Raw genomic sequence first — 20,773 nt, forward strand, 5'->3', positions numbered from 1 at the left:
GCACATCACCACACCATCTCACACACACACACAGAGTGCATATCACCACGCCATCACACACAGTGCACATCACCACACCATCACACACACAGTGCACATCACCACACCATCACATACACACAGTGCACATCACCACACCATCACACACACAGAGTGTACATCACCACACCATCACACATACACAGAGTGTACATCACCACACCATCACACACACAGAGTGTACATCACCACACCATAACACACACAGTGCACATCACCACACCAGCACACACACACAGAGTGTACATCACCACACCATCACACACACACAGAGTGTACATCACCACACCATCACACACACAGTGCACATCACCACACCATCACACACAGAGTGTACATCACCACACCATCACACACAGAGTGTACATCACCACACCATCACACACAGAGTGTACATCACCACACCATCACACACACAGAGTGTACATCACCACACCATCACACACACAGTGTACATCACCACACCATCAACCGAACCCATTACACATGTACAGTGTATATCTAAACCAAGCAGATGGTTTTACTGTGTAGGAACCTCCTGGTTACTACACCAGCAGCCCACAGGGGATCATTGTGTCCGTCCGTCTGTCGTGTGTCCAAAAATGGGAGGGGAGGGGCTGGGTGGGGAGGGTGGGGCTGGGTGGGGAGGGGCTGGGTGGGGAGGGTGGGGAGGGGCTGGGTGGGCAGTGGGTGGGGAGGGGCTGAGTGGGGAGGGAAGGGCTGGGTGGGGAGGGAGGGGCTGGGTGGGGGGGTGGGGCTGGGTGAGGAGGGGCTGGTCACCCCGTGGTGCCCTTATAAAACTCAACGTGTAACCTACTCACGCCGGCTTGTGCCCGCCCTCACAGTCGGGCATATTGGAATACACCACGTGGTGCCGCCGTTGACCCTGGCCATTGACCGAGCAACCCAACGTTCCTACTACCAGCTCCCTCGGCAGGAGAATGTGTTAGTGTGCTTGAAGCTATTACTTTTGTTTCAAAATCTTCCATGAACAAATGCACAATCACAGGAGACAAAGGAGAGCCCATTGCTGCTCCTTCCTGTTGTTTATAGAAGTCACCTTGCCACAAGAAGTAAGTGTTCTTTATAAAGTGTTCAGCTAGTCTTGGGATATCTTTGGCTAAACCTTTGTTCGTTACCAGAGTGTCGAGTAATTTAATTGACTCGTTGACCGGAACCCTCGTGAACAGAGAGATCACATAAAAACTTACGAGAACATCATTAGGGTTGAGCTTAATTTATTTAATCATGTTAACGAGAATTTCAGATTTCGATTTGAAGCTTTCGTGACTGCAAGGATTCATCTTCTTTGGTTCTTTTGGTAAAGTCACGTAGAATGAAGCTCTGTCGTCCCGATAGTTCTGTACCTTTCACCTGAAGACGGCCGCTTGCGTTGTGGCCGAAACGTCGTGAGAATTTTATTGTGTTATTTTATTATTTTATTCTCATTCTACGTGACTTTACCGAAAGAACCAAAGAAGGAGAATTTCAGAGTTTTTGATGCACGAAGAGGTCCTACCGATGTAGGGCTGTATTTGTTTCGTTACGTATTGTGCTAATTTGTACGTGTCAAGAGCCTATTGTACTAACTATGGTTCTTAATGGGACATCAGGTTTGCGAATTTTTGGTAGCCCATAAAGTCTTGGTGGTTTTGATGCCCTTGGTTTGATCAGGTATTGCTCTTCCTTGGGAATTGTTGACTTGGCAATGATTGCCATTGTTTTACGTTCCAAGGTGCTGGTTAGGTCTCGTTTAATTTGAAAGTAGGTACCTTCATCGAGTAAATCTTTGATTTTATTATCATAGTCCTCTCGGGGCATCACAACAGTCGATCGGCCCTCATCAGCAGCAAGAATTTGGATATCCTTATTTTCTCTCGATTCTCTTGAGGCTTTTGCTTCACTGAAGGCAATATTTGTTTTGGCAATTTGCTTTTCTCAGTAATTTTGGCAACCTCGTGCCGAGTCGTCTCAGCTTGATTATGGTGGAGATGTCTAACAGCTGATTCCACTTCAACAATGATTTCATCGACAGGGATTGCACGTGGGCCAACAGCAAAGTTAAGACCTTTAGACAGGACTGAAATCATATTGCTGGATAATTCAACGTTAGTCGTGTTGATAACCGTTTTGTTTATAAAATGTTCATTTTTAGATGAGAGTTGTTTGTTAATTCTAGATTTGAAGTTTTCTTGACTGCAATGATCCATCCTCTTTGGTTCTTTCGGTAAAGTCACGTAGGTAAAAATAAAAAATAAAGTTAATCAAATCACGACGTTTCGGAGGCAACACAAGCTTCCGTCATCAGGTGTAACTAGCACAGCAAAATTACTGTAAAGAGAGCTATTTGTGATAACAGACTATTATATAGGGTAAGAGGAGGGGGGAGGAGGAGCCAGGGAGGAGGGATGCAGGGTGGGGGGGTTTGGGAGACAGAGATGGTAAAGCGAGCACAAGTCAGATTTGAAACGCGGTAGGACGAATCATTCTGCCGTGGCTGATAATTGCTATAACGCGGTGGGTTCTCATGATATTGTTTTCTCCGATACCAAGGTGCTCTGCAAGACGTCTGGATACCACCAAAGATTTCTCCATGAAGCCATACAGATATACAAACAGAGACATAACTTCAACCGAGAGGATGGATTCAAACTGAGCAATCATCGGAAATATGTTATTAACCATGTTAAACTTTAACTGCCTTAGGGTTTATATTCATATCCATATCTCCGATCTTTTACTCCCAGCCCTACTAGGACATTTCACTTGCAATGTTTCAATCGTGCTACGTTGTCTCCCATCCCACTCTCCCCCCCCCCCCCCACCATGGTGCAGGAACAGCATCCGGAGCTTTACCATCCCCGTCTCCAACCCCCCCCCACCCTGCAAACGTCCTCCCTGGCTCCTCCCCCCCCCCCTCCTCTTACCCTATATAATAGTCTCTTATCACAAATAGCTCTCTTTACAGTAATTTTGCTCTGCTAGTTACACCTGATGACGGAAGCTTGTGTTGCCTCCGAAACGCCGTGATTTGATTAACTTTATTTTTATTTTTTTACGTACGTGACTTTACCGAAAGAACCAAAGCGTATAGTTGTTTGTTAGTTAGTCAAGCAAATTTGTTAATTTGGGTAGTGTTAGTTTTGTTAAATGCTTTATCAGCTGATTGCTGTGTAATTGTGTCAATTATATTCCAGTGATCTGTAGAGACACTGTTATTCGATTTGAAGCTTTCGTGACTGCAGGAATTACACTTTGGTTCTTTCGGTAAAGTCACGTAGAAAGAAAATAAGTGAAATAATAGAATACGTTTCGATTGCAACACAAGCAATCGTCATCAGGTATAACTAAAATTGAGAGAGACAAAACACAGACAAGGAGACACACAGACAGACAAGCAGAGAGAGACAACACAGAGACAGAGAGAGACGCACGACATAGACACACAGAGACCCAATGCCTCTGTGTCGTGGCCTTAAATAGAGAGGGGGGGGGGAGGTCAGAGAGAGAGGTGGGGGTCTGCTGGAGCAGAGAAATTAGCATGTCAATGAGAGCGTTGCGTGGAAATCCACCCGGTGGTGGCAGGGGGAGAAAAAGACCCAGCAAGTCTGGTAAATTTTACAGAGAGTTGAGTGGAAATCCACCCCGTGGTGGTAGGAGGAGAGAAAGACCCAGCAAGCCTAGTAAATTTTACAGAGAGTTGAGTGGAAATCCACCCCGTGGGGACAGGGGGAGAGAAAGACCCAGCAAGCCTGGTAAATTTTACAGAGAGTTGAGTGGAAATCCACCCCGTGGTGGCAGGGGGAGAGAAAGACCCAGCAAGCCTGGTAAATTTTACAGAGAGTTGAGTGGAAATCCACCCCGTGGTGACAGGGGGAGAGAAAGACCCAGCAAATCTGGTAAATTTTACAGAGAGTTGAGTGGAAATCCACCCCGTGGTGGCAGGGGGAGAGAAAGACCCAGCAAGTCTGGTAAATTTTACAGAGAGTTGAGTGGAAATCCACCCCGTGGTGGCAGGGGGAGAGAAAGACCCAGCAAGCCTGGTAAATTTTACAGAGAGTTGAGTGGAAATCCACCCCGTGGTGGCAGGGGGGGAGAAAGACCCAGCAAGCCTGGTAAATTTTACAGAGAGTTGCGTGGAAATCCACCCCGTGGTGACAGGGGGGGAGAAAGACCCAGCAAATATGGTAAATTTTACAGAGAGTTGAGTGGAAATCCACCCCGTCGTGACAGGGGGAGAGAAAGAGCGAATGAGAGCCCGGCACGTTCTGTTTACTTGACAAACCCCTTACTAATTGGCTGTATCGGGTGGTGGCGGATTTAACGACACAACGTTTGTATATTTACGCGATCTCTAACCCAACACAAACTCCACAATGGTTTAATAATTATTGTGATGAGGAATCGAACCCCGCATTGACCACCACGATTAAACACCGCGTGGGAATCGATACCGATAGCATCCTCAGAGGAATCTAATAATTAAAATCGTGCTACTTGGAATCGACGACAAGGGAATCGATCCAACCGAGTGTTTTACAAAAAACACAACCAAGGGCGTAGAATCGATCCATAGAATTCGATTCTATCGATTCTACCGCCATCTCAACCCTAACTTAAAATGTGCGTGACTCGATACGATCGGCGAACGGAACGCGAGCCACCTTTGGCCGTGTCGTGCGCGCACTATATCCGCGAGCGGAGCGATCGCTCGTACCAAGTCGCCTCAACGCTCGCGGCACACCCGGCACCGGAATCGACGACGTTGAATCGATTACCGGTAGCGATGAGGTGTTGAATCGCAACAAGGGGAATCGAATCCCACCACCACCCACCACCACCCCACTCACTCACCACCACCTTGAAGGGCATCGCGTTAGCGATGATCTCCGCCGTCGTTCGCCTCTCGCTGCGTGCGGGGCCCCGCGGCGTCGCGGGGGCAGCCCCGAGGTGGGCCGGTGCCAAAGGGGGGCCGCAGTGCTGGCGCGCCGGGTCGAGGGACATCGCGGGCTCGGCCACGTGGAGGGGGAGAGCCGAGGTCAGTCTCCCCGGCGCCCTGCGAGTGATGATGTCCACGCGGTTTTCTTGAATAACACGTCCTGGGGGCCTCCCCTAGGTCGACTCGGCCTCAAATGAGCAGCCGGTGCGGCGTGTAGTAAAGCATCGCCGCTGGGGGGGGGGGGGGGGGCGGGGGGAGACAAAGGCGGCCGGGAGTGGTTGCTGGCCACCCACACCCCGCCTCGTGGTGCCACGGTACCGGCCTTCGTAGGCGCTGCTGCTGCTGCTCGCTGACAGCACTTGCCCCTGCAGCCTGTTACAGGCTACACGGGGGAGCTTTGCCTATATGTACAGGGTGGTCCAAGATGTCTTGTGACCTCCATTTCGTTATTTAAAACGTTTTAAAAAGTTAGGTTTATTTTAGACAAAAATTAATTTTTTGTCTAAAAAAACCTGCTAAGGGTCAATTAATTTTGGGGGGGGACGGGGTCACAAGACATCTGGACCACCATGTACTGTACGTTGAACTTCTTTTGCGCCGTACGTAGCCAACCGTGCTAATGGGAGGTACAGTGCAGAGTCTATAAGCAGTGTTGAGTCTATGGGTAGTGTGAGTCTATGGGTAGTGTTAGTCTATGGGTAGTGTTAGTCTATGGGTAGTGTTAGTCTATGGGTAGTGTTAGTCTATGGGTAGTGTTAGTCTATGGGTAGTGTTGAGTCTATGGGCAGTGTTAGTCTATGGGTAGTGTTAGTCTATGGGTAGTGTTAGTCTATGGGTAGTGTTAGTCTATGGGTAGTGTTAGTCTATGGGTAGTGTTAGTCTATGGGTAGTGTTGAGTCTATGGGTAGTGTTAGTCTATGGGTAGTGTTAGTCTATGGGTAGTGTGAGTCTATGGGCAGTGTTAGTCTATGGGTAGTGTGAGTCTATGGGTAGTGTTAGTCTATGGGTAGTGTGAGTCTATGGGTAGTGTTAGTCTATGGGTAGTGTTAGTCTATGGGTAGTGTTAGTCTATGGGTAGTGTTGAGTCTATGGGTAGTGTTAGTCTATGGGTAGTGTTAGTCTATGGGTAGTGTGAGTCTATGGGCAGTGTTAGTCTATGGGTAGTGTTAGTCTATGGGTAGTGTTAGTCTATGGGTAGTGTTAGTCTATGGGTAGTGTTAGTCTATGGGTAGTGTTAGTCTATGGGTAGTGTTAGTCTATGGGTAGTGTTAGTGTATGGGTAGTGAGTGTATGGGTAGTGTGAGTCTATGGTGAGTGTACTAGTGGTGAGTGTACTAATGAGTGTACTAGTGGTGAGTGGACTAGCGGTGATTGTAGTGGTGAGTGGACTAGCGGTGATTGTACTAGTGGTGAGTGTACTAATGAGTGTGCTAGTGGTGAGTGTCCTAGTGTTGAGTGTGCTAGTGGTGAGTGTGCTAGTGGTGAGTGTGCTAGTGGTGAGTGTGCTAGTGGTGAGTGTGCTAGTGGTGAGTGTGCTAGTTGTGAGTGTGCTAGTTGGTGAGTGTGCTAGTGGTGAGTGTGCTAGTGGTGAGTGTGCTAGCGGTGAGTGTGCTAGCGGTGAGTGTAGTGGTGAGTGTACTAGCGGTGAGTGTTGTGGTGAGTGTACTAGTGGTGAGTGTACTAGTGGTGAGTGTAGTGGTGAGTGTACTAGTGGTGAGTAGTGGTGAGTGGACTAGTGTTGAGTGTACTAGTGTTGAGTGTAGTGGTGAGTGTAGTGGTGAGTGTAGTGTTGAGTGGACTAGTGTTGAGTGTACTAGCGGTGAGTGGACTAGTATTGAGTGTACTAGCGGTGAGTATAGTGGTGAGTGAACTAGTGTTGAGTGTAGTAGTGGTGATTGTCTATTTGTGTTTCTTCCTTGTGATGGGACTTTGTAGGATGAACGCTGAGATTTACAAGGGCCACGTGGGAACCAGTGAGGTCTCACTTGGTCTGTAATAATCCAGGCACTGATAAGGGGTTGACAGGTATGAGATGCAGAGCAGCGACTTACAGTTTCACATTCAAGGTGGGTCAGGCGAGCAGATAGCCACGTCAGGAGTAGCAGCGGGGTAGTCCTGTATCGTCGCTGGTGATGTCTCCTCCTTCGTTGTTTGTGGATCGGGGGCATCGTTGTTGTCGTTGTTGCCGTCTCTGTTCCTGGATGACCACAGTCGCCACACTGCTACTGGAGAGCTGATTGCTTTTCTTCGTACTTTGCCATTGGTGCATCAACGCCGAATCCGCGTCGGCCGCTGCCGCCGCCGCTGCTGCTGCTGCCTGTTGCTTTGTGCGGTGGATGCGGTGTAAGGGGTGGGGGACCATGAGGTGTGAGCACCGACGTTCTGGAGAGCGCGTGTGTTTGTGTGCGTGAACACGTGTGTGTGTGTGTGTGTGCGCGCGCGGGTCACACGCACACATGCGCGCGTTCACGCGCACACGTTGGCACAGTAGGGGGCACAGGTGGCAGCGGCCAGTCATCTCAGTCAAGTCAACCCATGGCAACCTTCTGGGTCTGCCCCCGTGACCTGCCAGCGGGCGTTCGACACTTTGCATGGCCTAAACGTGCACCTAGCCTGGCGCAAGCGCCGCGGAGACGTTATCACCACCGAGTGGCGGCTGTTGTAGTTGTACACGTGCGTGCGCGTGCGTGTGTGTGTGTGTGCGTGTGTGTGACCAACTTGGATCTCGGAAACTAAGCACGGCTGAGCCTGGATTGTTTCAAGTTGGGCGACGATCATGCGCCACGAGGAGCTACGCACTATCAAATCATCCAGAGTAACAAACTAACTTCTTCAGAACTGCTTTCCGCGCGTTCAGTTTATCGTCCCCCTCCCCCCCCACCACGCCCGCCCGCCCGCCCGCACCTCCGGATTTGGCGACGTTTTGGCTGCGTAGGTACGGTGCAAAAAGAAGTCCAACTCGCAGTACGTGCATTGCAGGTCCTGTCACCTCTGTGGAAGCAGCAGCAGCAGCAGCAGCTACGCAACCCGAGCCCGATGTGCGCGCGCTTCCTGGCGGACAGCGCCACCGCGGACGCCTCTGTGCACGACAGAGTGATGCAGGTGCTGAAGGCGTACGACAAGGTGGACCCGCAGAAGGTGAGAGAACGGACGGGCCGCCGTGATGTCACGCAAAGGTATTGCAAAAGGTCCCCCGTGTAGCCTGTGACAGGCTGTCGGGGCAAGTGCTGTTAGCGAGTAGCAGCGCCTGCGAAGGCCGGGGGTGGGGTGGCCAGCACCACGCCCGGCCGCCTTTGTCTCCCCCAGTGGCGATGTTTACCACGCACCGTACCGGGTACTCGTTTGAGGCTGAGTCGACCTAGGTGAGGCTCAGGACCGCTTCAGATAATCGTCACCGGTGTTGGACCGTGAGCGGGAATGGAATTCGTAACCTAAATATCTATACACACACACACATTAACATACCTCTACACACACATTGACAAACCTCTACACACACATTCACATACCTCTACACACACATTCACATATCTCTACACACACATTCACATATCTCTACACACATTCACATATCTCTACACACACATTCACATACCTCTACACACATTGACATGCCTCTACACACACATTCACATATCTCTACACACACATTGACATATCTCTACACACACATTGACATGCCTCTACACACACATTGACATGCCTCTACACACACATTCACATATCTCTACACACACATTGACATATCTCTACACACACATTCACATACCTCTACACACACATTGACATATCTCTACACACATTCACATATCTCTACACACACATTGACATGCCTCTACACACACATTCACATACCTCTACACACACATTCACATATCTCTACACACACATTCACATATCTCTACACACACATTGACATGCCTCTACACACACATTGACAAACCTCTACACACACATTCACATATCTCTACACACACATTGACATGCCTCTACACACACACATTGACATGCCTCTACACACACATTCACATATCTCTACACACACATTCACATATCTCTACACACACATTCACATATCTCTACACACACATTCACATCCCTCTACACACACATTCACATATCTCTACACACACATTGACATGCCTCTACACACACATTCACATATCTCTACACACACATTGACATGCCTCTACACACACATTCACATATCCCTACACACACATTCACATATCTCTACACACACATTCACATATCTCTACACACACATTCACATATCTCTACACACACATTCACATATCTCTACACACACATTCACATATCTCTACACACATTCACATATCTCTACACACACATTCACATACCTCTACACCAGGGGTGTCCAAACTACGGCCCGCGGGCCAACGGCGGCCCGCCATCCTTTTTTAATTGGCCCGTATAAAGGTCAAAAAATATAATGGACTATGGCCCACTGTATTGCACTTCTTAGTTTAAAAACTAGGTGGCGCTATTGTCTTGAACAAGGCAGCGTCTCCACAAAGCAAGCAATCGAATAAAAAAATTGCTCAGGGTCACCAGAAATGCCGGAACCGAAGAGACGCAAGATTGCAAGCGAGTGCAGAAAATTTCGGACTCGGTGGAAAAATGAATATTTTTGCATAGAAACCAAGGGGAAAAGTGTGTTTGTTGGATTTGTAATGAGAGTGTTGCCGTGATGAAAGAGTACAATGTACGACGGCATGAAACGAAACATCAGACCTTCACGTCCTACACTGGCGCCGAGCGGAGAGAGAAGGCAAAGCAAATGACAGCTAGCCTGCTAATGCAGCAGCAACAGTTTTTTTCCGTGCTAACAAAGCTGAAGAAAATGCAACAATAGCCAGTTATGAAGTAGCTCAGCTCATTGCCCTACACGGGAAACCTTTCTCAGGCGGTGCCTTCATCAAACAGCGCCTCGCTAAAGTCGTGGGAATAATGTGCCCGGAGAAAATGCAGGATTTCAACGATGTTAGCGTGTCCAGAAATACGGTTGTGCGGCGAATTGAAGACTTGTCAGCTAACTTTAAAACAGCAAGTGTCAGATAAAGCTTGTGCTTTCGATTTTTACTCTATTGCATGCCACGGACACTGCACAGCTGTTAATTTTTTTTGCGCCGAGTTGATGATAATTTTTGCATTACGGAGGAACTGCTCGATCTTTGGAGTCTAAAGGGGACAACAAGTGGGAAGGACATGTTTGAAGCTGTGTCAGATTCAATTGACCAGGCTGGACTTAAATGGGACAAGCTGTGTGGAATTACAACGGATGGGGCTCCAGCAACGACAGGCGAGCGCAAAGGAACGGCCGCTATGGTGAGTGCCAAGGTGCGGGAGAGCGGAGGTGAGGCTGTCAAAATGCACTGCATCATCCACCAAGAAGCCCTCTGTGCCAAGATAATCCAGCTTGGCGATGTGATGAACACAGTTGTGAAAAATGTCAACAAAAATTCGGGCGCGAGGGCTTTGCCACAGAGAATTTCAAGCGTTCCTCTGTGATGTCGATGCTGAATACGGGGACCTACTCTACCATTCTCAAGTGCAGCGGTTTTATTCCCCGAGATCAAATATCGACAAGTTTTTGAAAGAAAAGGGCAGACCTCTCCATGAGATCAGTGACCCTTTATGGTTGGGAGACCTGGTTTTTTTTAGTTGATCTCGCTGATCATCTCAACACCCTGAACAAGAGACTACAAGGCAAAGAGCACAGCTGTATGCGCGCATGAAAGCATTCCGTGCGAAGCTCCGTCTCTTCGAGTCACAACTGCGCAACTTCAATGTAGCGCACTTACCCGCTCTGACCGAAATCAAAAGCGCATTTCCAAATGCCAAGCTTTCTGCAAAAATGGGAGAATATGTGTCTGTGATCACATCTGTCTTGACAGAATTCAGTCGGCGCTTCCAAGATGTTTCTGTCATTGAGAAGGAAATCACACTGTTTGCGGCTCCGTTTTCAATGGATGCGAAAGAAGTGGAGGAGAGTCTGCAATTAGAACTGATCGAAATTCAGTGTGATGCTTCTCTGAAGAATCAGCATTAGCTTCTCTCCCTACCGGAGCTTGGAAAAGGCCAAGTTTCCTCTGATGAGACGCCACGCAAAACGAATGATGAGTCTGTTCGGCTCAACATACATCTGTGAGCAGACATTCTCTCTGTTAACGCTGCACAAAAGCAGACAGAACCAGAACGACCGACAGCCATCTCCGTGACGTCCTTCGCATCTCAACCACCAAACTTACTCCTGACCTGCCAGCTATCCTTCACACCAAAGCGTAGCATCACTGTTCCCACTGAGCGCAACATTCTTCCCATTACAGGCGAGTTAAAAATATACACACAGTTTTCATTTGTTAATAAGCCCAATTACTTAATAAATTCAGTCAGTTAAAGTTGATGACAATTTTTTAACAAACGTTAGTGGATGTGTTAACAAGCCCAATAATTTATTTGTGTAATAAGCTTGAAATATCCACATCCCCTATTTCTCTTCTTGTCTCTCCCTTCATACAGGACAATGAAGGGGGATCAGCACCCTAAGAACCAATCTGAGGCTGTCACTGAGAGAATGACCTGCCAACCTTTTTGTAAAAAAATAAATTGAAAATCTACTAATGGAGAGCTATGATGGAGGCTTTTTTTTCTTCAAACATGTTCAATTATCAAACGTAATTTACCTGCATTTGATTGATTTTTGCCAATATTAGTCCATGAGAAGTGAGTGGCCCAGTCCTTCGTATATTTTTCTGAATTTTGGCCTCGGGGAAAAAAATTCTGGACACCCCTGCTTTACACACATTCGTATAGACACAACAACAACCGCCACTCGCCACTAAGTGGCGGTGACGTCACCACGACGCTTGTGCCAGGCCATGTGCACCTTGAAACCACGACTGAAATATGTATAGATACACTCACACTCGCACACACCTCTGTTACGCAACACACAAAGACCCCCACCCCCCCCACCCCCCCCCCCCCCAAATATGGCCTTGAACAGACGATGTTGGGAAAAGTGCGAGCCCCTGGTTACGTACACGTGCACTCACTCGCACACACAGTTACGTATCTTTGCACACTCGCGGTTACACGCACGCACGCACGCACGTGGCTGTGAATGTTCCTGTGTGTGCGGTGAGCGGCAGCGCGCCGGTGAGCACGCCGCGCTACGAACCCGGCGACCCGAGTTCGGCCCCCGCTCGCGGCCAACACCGGTGACGATCATCTGAACCGGTGCTGCGCCTCCCCTAGGTCGACTCGGCCTCAAACGAGTGTGTGGACATCGCTGCCGGGGAGACAAAGGCGGCCGGGCGTGGTGCGGGCCAAACCCGCCCCCTCGTGTGCCGTGCCGGCCTTCGTTCGGGGCTGCTACTCGCTCACAACATTTGCCCCGCCCCCGCCCCCCCCACGCTTACGGTCTGTTGAAGGCCCCGCGGGCGACTCTTTGTCTTTGCAGCTAACGCTGGAGTCTCACTTCCTGAAAGACCTGGGCCTTGACAGCTTGGATCAAGTGGAACTCATCATGGGCATCGAGGATGAGTTTGGTGAGAGATTGCGGAGAGACACAAAGCACTCGCACACATAAGGCAAAGAGAAGCCACGTGTAGCCTCCCAACGGAATGTTGGGGCAAGTGCTATTCGTGAGCAAGGCCGACTTGGCACAATATGGGGCGGAGTCGTTAGCACCACGCACGGCGGCCGCCTCTGCCTCCCCAGTGGCGATGTTTTGTACACACCGCTATGCCAGGTACTCGTTTAATGGCGAGTTGGCCTGTGAGAGGTGTGTCTGGGGTGATTGGGGTGATTGGGGTGTCTGGCGTGTCTGGAGTGTCTGGTGTGTCTGGTGTGTCTGGCGTGTCTGGTGTGTCTGGTGTGTCTGGTGTGTCGTGTGTGACTGGCGTGTCTGGTGTGTCGTGTGTGACTGGCGTGTCTGGAATGTCTGGGGTGCCTGGCGTGTCTGGTGTGTCGTGTGTGACTGGCGTGTCTGGAGTGTCTGGTGTGTCGTGTGTGACTGGCGTGTCTGGAGTGTCTGGTGTGTCTTGTGTGACTGGCGTGTCTGGAGTGTCTGGTGTGTCTTGTGTGACTGGCATGTCTGGAGTGTCTGGTGTGTCTTGTGTGACTGGCGTGTCTGGAGTGTCTGGTGTGTCTTGTGTGACTGGCGTGTCTGGAGTGTCTGGTGTGTCTTGTGTGACTGGCGTGTCTGGAGTGTCTGGTGTGTCTTGTGTGACTGGCGTGTCTGGAGTGTCTGGTGTGTCTTGTGTGACTGGCGTGTCTGGAGTGTCTGGTGTGTCTTGTGTGACTGGCGTGTCTGGAGTGTCTGGTGTGTCTTGTGTGACTGGCGTGTCTGGAGTGTCTGGTGTGTCTTGTGTGACTGGCGTGTCTGGAGTGTCTGGTGTGTCGTGTGTGACTGGCGTGTCTGTAGTGTCTGGTGTGTCTTGTGTGACTGGCGTGTCTGGAGTGTCTGGTGTGTCTTGTGTGACTGGCGTGTCTGGAGTGTCTGGTGTGTCTTGTGTGACTGGCGTGTCTGGTGTGTCTTGTGTGACTGGCGTGTCTGTAGTGTCTGGTGTGTCTTGTGTGACTGGCGTGTCTGGAGTGTCTGGTGTGTCTTATGTGACTGGCGTGTCTGGAGTGTCTGGTGTGTCTTGTGTGACTGGCGTGTCTGGAGTGTCTGGTGTGTCTTGTGTGACTGACGTGTCTGGTGTGTCTTGTGTGACTGGCGTGTCTGGAGTGTCTGGTGTGTCTTGTGTGACTGACGTGTCTGGTGTGTCTTGTGTGACTGGCGTGTCTGGAGTGTCTGGTGTGTCTTGTGTGACTGGCATGTCTGGAGTGTCTGGTGTGTCTTGTGTGACTGGCGTGTCTGCGAGTGTCTGGTGTGTCTTGTGTGACTGGCATGTCTGGAGTGTCTGGTGTGTCTTGTGTGACTGGCATGTCTGGAGTGTCTGGTGTGTCTTGTGTGACTGGCGTGTCTGGAGTGTCTGGTGTGTCTTGTGTGACTGGCGTGTCTGGAGTGTCTGTAGTGTCTGGTGTGTCGTGTGTGACTGGCATGTCTTGAGTGTCTGGTGTGTCTTGTGTGACTGGCGTGTCTGGAGTGTCTGTAGTGTCTTGTGTGACTGGCGTGTCTGGAGTGTCTGTAGTGTCTGGTGTGTCTTGTGTGACTGGCGTGTCTGGAATGTCTGGTGTTTCTTGTGTGACTGGCGTGTCTGGAGTGTCTGGTGTGTCTTGTGTGACTGGCATGTCTGGAGTGTCTTGTGTGACTGGCGTGTCTGGAGTGTCTGGTGTGTCTTGTGTGACTGGCGTGTCTGGAGTGTCTTGTGTGACTGGCGTGTCTGGAGTGTCTGGTGTGTCGTGTGTGACTGGAATTCCTGGCGTGTCTGGTGTGACTGGAATGTCTCGTGTCACTGGCGTGTCTGGTGTGACTGGCGTGCCTGGGGCGTGTGGTGTGTCTAGCGTGCCTGGCGTTCCTGGCGTGCCCTGTGTGTCTCGTGCGTATGATGCGTCTGGGGTGACTGCTGGTGTGACTGGCGTGCCTGGGGCGTCTGGCGTGTCTAGCGTGCCTGGCGTTCCTGGCGTGCCCTGTGTGTCTCGTGCGTATGATGCGTCTGGGGTGACTGCTGGTGTGACTGGCGTGCCTGGGGCGTCTGGCGTGTCTAGCGTGCCTGGCGTTCCTGGCGTCCCCTGTGTGTCTCGTGCGTATGACGCGTCCGGGGTGACTGCTGGTGTGCCTGGCGTGCCTGGCGTGAGACCGCCGTACCGACCGGTCATCCCCCTCGCCTTTGTCGTCCCAGGTTTTGAAATCCCCGACTCGGACGCAGAGAAGCTGCTCACGGCTAAAGACGTCATCGCCTACGTCAGCAAGAAGCTCAGCGAGTAGCACGCCGGGGTGCGGGCGACGGCATCACCGGCGCGGCTTCCGGTGTGCGTCTCGCGAGGACCCCTCCCCGGCACGGCACGGCACGGCCCAAAGCCGCCCAGCCGACAGGGGCCCCCCAACGCCTGCTCTTTAACGTTCTGGTCGTCTTCAGCTTGGCGTGCCGCATGGCACTTTACGAGTGACGCGTTGATTTCGCCAGTGACAAAGTGGGGGAAAAAAATGAGAGGAGGTGTTTTTACCCTCTCCGGCAATAAAAAAAAACGGGACTTGTGTCAAGACGTTTCAAACACCAAATGAGAAACCTTTTTCATGGAATCAAGTGACTGCATGAACCACACGCAGTCCTTGCGGTGAACATGCAGACACAAACACCTGGCTCTGATGATAATCTATGATGCATTGTCTCTGAAACTGATTGGCCTACAGCAGAGACTGCAGCCTTGTTCTTCATGGCCCTGTCTCACCACCAGTGTCAGATCAGAGTACAACATCCAAAGGCGAACGGTACAAAGACGTTGCAACAAGGTTTCTTCTTCTTTGGTTCTTTCGGTAAAGTCACGTAGAATGAGAATAAAATAATAAATTAATAAAATAACACAATAAAATTCTCACGACGCTTCAAGGTTTCTGTTTGGTGTTTGAACATCTTAACACAGCGCCTGTTTTATGGCCAGCGAGTGTAAAAAAACCTCTTCTTATTTTTTTCATGCTGAACAATTTTATTTATTTAACACGCAGGGCTCTTGCGACCCACTATAGTAGAACCCCTCTCAACGACCACCCCTGTTGACGACTAACGGCTTAACGACAGGCCTCCATCGAGCTTAATGTGTAGTGTATAATGTAGTGTATAGTGTATAGCTTAATGTGTAGTGTATAATGTAGTGTATAGTGTAGGTTATAGTGTAGTGTATAATGTAGTGTAGTGTATAGCTTAATGTGTAGTGTATAATGTAGTGTATAGTGTAGGTTATAGTGTAGTGTATAATGTAGTGTAGTGTATAGTTGAACCCCTCTCAACGACCACCCCTGTTGACGACTAACGGCTTAACGACAGGCCTCCATAGAGCTTAATGTGTAGTGTATAATGTAGTGCATAGTAATGTAGTGTATAGTAGTATAGTGTATTGTGGGGGGCGGGGGGGTGCACCATAGGGCCACCAGGGGGGGCCCGCCAGTGGTTCGTGGGGGGCCTTGCAGTGAAGAGCGCTGGGAGTGGAAGTGCACCGTGTAGCGAGCGGCGCTGGCAAGGACGAACAAAAGCAAGCGTACAATAATAGCAAGCATAGTAATTGAACGTTTATATATTAAAAAAAAACTTTAACACGTATGCTTTCGCGACCAATATTACCCATAATGGAAGTTCTTTTGGTAGGGTCGCGTAAAAATATAAATGGTGTGTCGTTAAACCCGCCACCACCCGACGCAGCCGCTCGGCAAGGGTTTGTCACGTTCACTAAGCGTGCCAATTCCATGCTAACACAGCACTACACCGGTGTGTTGGGAGAGCAACGAATTGGCACGTTCTGTTTACGTGACAACCCCTGACCGAGTGTCTGCGTCGGCCGGTGGCGGTTTTAACGACACCACATTTATTTTCGCGCGATCTAACCCCAAAGCCTCCGTTGTGGGAAAATAATATTCATAATCCTATGCTCAAGTTTCAAGCCACCCACCAATGTGCCACTTCCATCGTTAGAAAAAGCATCAGAATCATCATTAACCATCGTCTACAACACCAGCGTCATCGTTGCGATCCAGCATCGGTTACACGAACAGTACCACTTGGTGGGAAGTCAACAGCGGTACTTTGCTACGCAGACTCACCTTTGCCATAGGAACGTGGAATTTCCACCACCGGCTCGGAGTACACCGAGTAGGGGTATTGGCATGCGCCGCGGTGGCTATGAGATGTTAACTACCTCGCCTGGTGTGCAGGAGGTCGTGGGTTCGATCCCGACCATGACGCCTGCTGCTGTATATTTGGAGTTTGCGTGTCTCACTCTCTCATCATCATCATCACGGTGGCTATGAGATGTTTACTAACTCGCCCGGTATACAGGAGGTCGTGGGTTCCATCCCGACCATGACGCCTGCTTGCTGTATATGTGGAGTTTGCGTGTCTCTCTCTCTCTCCCCGTGGTCGCGTGGATTTTTTTTTAGAGTAGTTGGGTGCTTTAACATTTTCGCACGATGGCGAGGCACTTCTGCAATAAGCCCAGGTCGCTTCTGGAAAAGAGCTGTCTATAGCAGCTGAGTGGGGCCTTGGGGGCCGTCCATAAATGACGTCACGCACCTAGGCACCTGGGGGGCGGTGGGGGGGGTTGAGAAATGTGACGTCACATCAACATGAGCAACTTTTAATAAATATAGACGACACGTTCTACTTAATTAAATAGACTTTTTAATAAACAATAAAGTATTAAAGCTTTCGTGACTGCGTAAAATTACTCATTGGTTTTTTTTCGGTAAAGTCACGTATGTAGAAATAAAAAATAAAAAATTTGTGTTAATATAATTTTTCTTGTATTTCTACATACGTGACTTTACCGAAAAAACCAATGAGTATTTTTAATAAATGTTTTCTCCTGCATCAGAGTGCAGCGCCACATTAAATACGCACTACAATGACAACAATAGTTTAAAGCGATTTGAAGCATGTTTCATTTTGGGGGGGGGGGGCAGAGCTTTGTGACGTCATATTTAAGGGTGGGGGGGTCTGACTTTTTGTGACGGAAGGGGGGGGAGGGGGGAGGTCAAAAATCGTCCAAAATCGCGTGACGTCATTTATGGACTGCCCCTTACCCGCTTTTGTTTATGCAGGGGAAGACTCATTTATGCTGCACGGGATGTTTGTAACGGTGGTCGTGCGTGTGTGGGGTTTGGTTTGTTTGTTGTTTTTTGCAGGGTGAAAATCGTCGTTGGCTCCGGCGCTGAACAAGACGCACCTTTCACTATTTAAACAATAAAATCTGAACGCGAGAAAGCAACGGGTATCGGTTTGCGAAGGTCACCCGCCGCTTGAATGTTTCTATCCCCATCGCTCGTCTTCGTCCCCACGTTTCGTCGCCGCGGGTTGCGAAGTCCCTTTGCCGCAACGGGTCGCGGTCTCAACTTCTTCGGCGCCGTACGGCTCCGATCGGGAGGAGGTGCCGTGAGTTAAAGGGGCATCGACAAAACTCGACGCAAAAAAAAAAGCGATTTCCACCCCACACCCCCACACCCCAATCCAGACGATTCAAAAGCGCGCACAGCTCCCGGCGTCCTCCCACCTATCGGCAGGAAGAGCGTTCCAGACGGCCCGCAAGATACCGAACGATCGTGCCCACCCCAGACGGCCGTGGCGCGTTTGTCCCGCTTGTCACGGGGGTTCCGGCCGTTCGAATCCGGCAGGCGCCCACCCCACCCCACCCGTAGCGCCTCGGTGGCTTTTCGGAGATGCTGACTTGGCCTCCCCAGCGTTGCCTCCCCTGGCATCGGGAGGGAGAGGCGGCGACGTTCGCAGGCTGCCTGAAAGAGCCGCGCGACGCGACGTCGGCCGTCGTTTGGTCCGACGTTTCGGCGGTGGCCGCGTGGCGCTCGGCAGAGGCGCGGCACGGTTACCCGCTCGCCCTGCCGCCGTGGGAGAGTTGACGGCGCTGGGCCGGCCCGGTACAGGAACTCCTCCACGTAGGAATGAGTTGGGTTTCCGGAGGTCTCGAGATCGATTGAAAGCTTTCGCGACCTGCAGGGATTCCTATTCTCGGCTTAATCCGGTAAAGTCACCACCACGTAGAAGGGAAATAATAAAGTGATAAAAGATAAAATTGTCACGACGTTTCGATTGCAACACAAGCAAGCGTCATCAGGTGCGAGCTGTGGTGTTTCACACCTGATGATGATTGCTTGTGTTGCAGTCGAAACGTCGTGTGAGAATTTTATTGTTTTGTATTATTTTATTGTTTCCCTTCTACGTGACTTTACCGAAAGAACCAAGAATGTGAATTCCAGAGGTCTGTTCGTAAGTCGATTTTGTTCGTAAGTCCAACTTTATTGCTGTAGATTCTAAACATGTTGCACAGCGTGTACACTAAACACGGGGAATGGCTTTAAAGGTCGTATAATATGTTGGTGATACGACGCTTTTACAGTAAAGGCCATGGCATTTAAAATAAAAATATATATAATTCGACGTTTCGGGGAATCGGCCCTTCATGGCACGTGTGAACATTTTCCATTGCCGATTATATATATAGTTTAAGCCCACGCTTGTCGATGAATGTGCGCCAATGCAGCAGCGTCGCCAAATAATTAGTTTAAACATCCACAATCGAGGGTTGTTTTTTTTTTTGGGGGGGGGGGCGGGGGTTGGGTCGCGTAAATATAAACGCGTGTCGTTAAACCCCCCCACCACACAGCCAATGAGTTCAGGGTTTGCCACGTAAAAGTATTTCTACTGGAGTGATCCGATGAGGTCTATGAAGCGCTTTTTCACAGATGTCCACCAGTTCACTATGTCCAGTAGTTCAGCACACACCGGTAATGTGTTGGAGAGTAAACCCACTATAACATTTACTATTATAGTGTAGTGTGTAGTGTAAACTAGTTCAGCACACACACTAGTTGTGTGAAGGAGAGTAAACCCACTATAACATTTACAATTATAGTGTATAATTTAGTGTATAGTGTAGTTTACTAGTTCAGCACACACTGTGTAGGAGAGTAAACCCACTATAACATTTACAATTATAGTGTAGTGTATTGTGTAGTAAACTAGTTCAGCACACACACTAGTTGTGTGTAGGAGAGTAAACCCACTATAACATTTACAATTATAGTGTAGTGTATTGTGTAGTAAACTAGTTCAGCACACACCAGTTGTGTGTAGGAGAGTAAACCCACTATAACAGTTACTATTATAGTGTATAATGTAGTGTATAGTGTAGTTTACTAGTTTAGCACACACTGGTCGTGTGTAGGAGAGTGAACCCACTAACATTTACAATTATAGTGTATATTGTAGTCTATAGTGTAGTGTATAGTGTAGTGTACTAGTTCAGCACACTGGTTGTGTGTAGGAGAGTAAACCCACGACAACATTTACAATTCGAGTGCCGTGACATATCGCCGGTAATTTTGTTCACGTGACAAACCCTCGCTCATTGGCTGTGTAGTCGGGTGGTGGCGGATTTAACGACACATTTATATTTACGCGATCTAACTCGAGAACAAAATTCTATCATGGATAATATTGGTCTACGAATGTGTTCAACTGAATTAGTTTTTATTCTCAGGGCAGGAGTTGAGCCAAAGAAATAATACGCAGTAAAAAAAACAAATATGAATCCTTTACGATTGAGAACATTAATTCGCAACTTGTAATAAAAAAAATAACCACAGTGGCCGTCGTTTTAATTTCGTCGTTAAAATATTCGTCGTCTTTCCCTCTCGTCGAGTTTTCAAATCTTCCCGGGACTGCACGGGCACATCCCTCCCATTGGGCAAACGCGGCCAGCTCCCACCGAGCACTGCGGCCTGCGTCACGTGACGAGGCGTGAGCAGCGTCACGTGGCGAGAGAGGTGCCACGAGGCAGAGGGCGCTAGAGAGACGGTGGCAAAAGTTGCGCAGTGATCACAACTTTTTGACGGTGGCTATGAGATGTTGACTACCTCGCCTGGTGTACAGGAGATTGTGGGTTCGATCCCGACCCTGACGCCTGCTGCTGCTGTATATTTGGAGTTTGCGTGTCTCTCATCATCATCATCACGGTGGCTAGGAGATGTTAACTACCTCGCCCGGTATACAGGAGATCGTGGGTTCGATCCCGACCCTGACGCCTGCTGCTGCTGTATATTTGGAGTTTGCGTCTCTCTCTCATCATCATCATCACGGTGGCTAGGAGATGTTTACTACC

General features: G+C 49.5%; 1 protein-coding gene across 1 annotated transcript; it reads left to right on the plus strand.

Annotated features, from left to right (window-relative positions):
- Positions 1-4,849: 4,849 nt before the first annotated feature.
- On the plus strand, positions 4,850-17,869 carry LOC116955135 (acyl carrier protein, mitochondrial-like). Its single transcript, XM_032976147.2, has 5 exons — positions 4,850-5,077; positions 7,958-8,116; positions 12,465-12,552; positions 14,794-14,923; positions 17,787-17,869. The coding sequence occupies exons 1-4, from the start codon at positions 4,922-4,924 to the stop codon at positions 14,877-14,879; spliced, it is 489 nt and encodes a 162-aa protein (XP_032832038.2). The 5' UTR covers positions 4,850-4,921; the 3' UTR covers positions 14,880-14,923; positions 17,787-17,869.
- The last annotated feature ends 2,904 nt before the right edge of the window (positions 17,870-20,773 follow it).

The sequence above is a fragment of the Petromyzon marinus genome, chromosome 58 (genome assembly GCF_048934315.1).
Source record: "Petromyzon marinus isolate PM22_M1 ecotype Great Lakes invasive population chromosome 58, UKy_Petmar_22M1.pri1.0, whole genome shotgun sequence".
In the NCBI taxonomy this organism is placed as follows: Eukaryota; Metazoa; Chordata; class Hyperoartia; order Petromyzontiformes; family Petromyzontidae; genus Petromyzon; species Petromyzon marinus.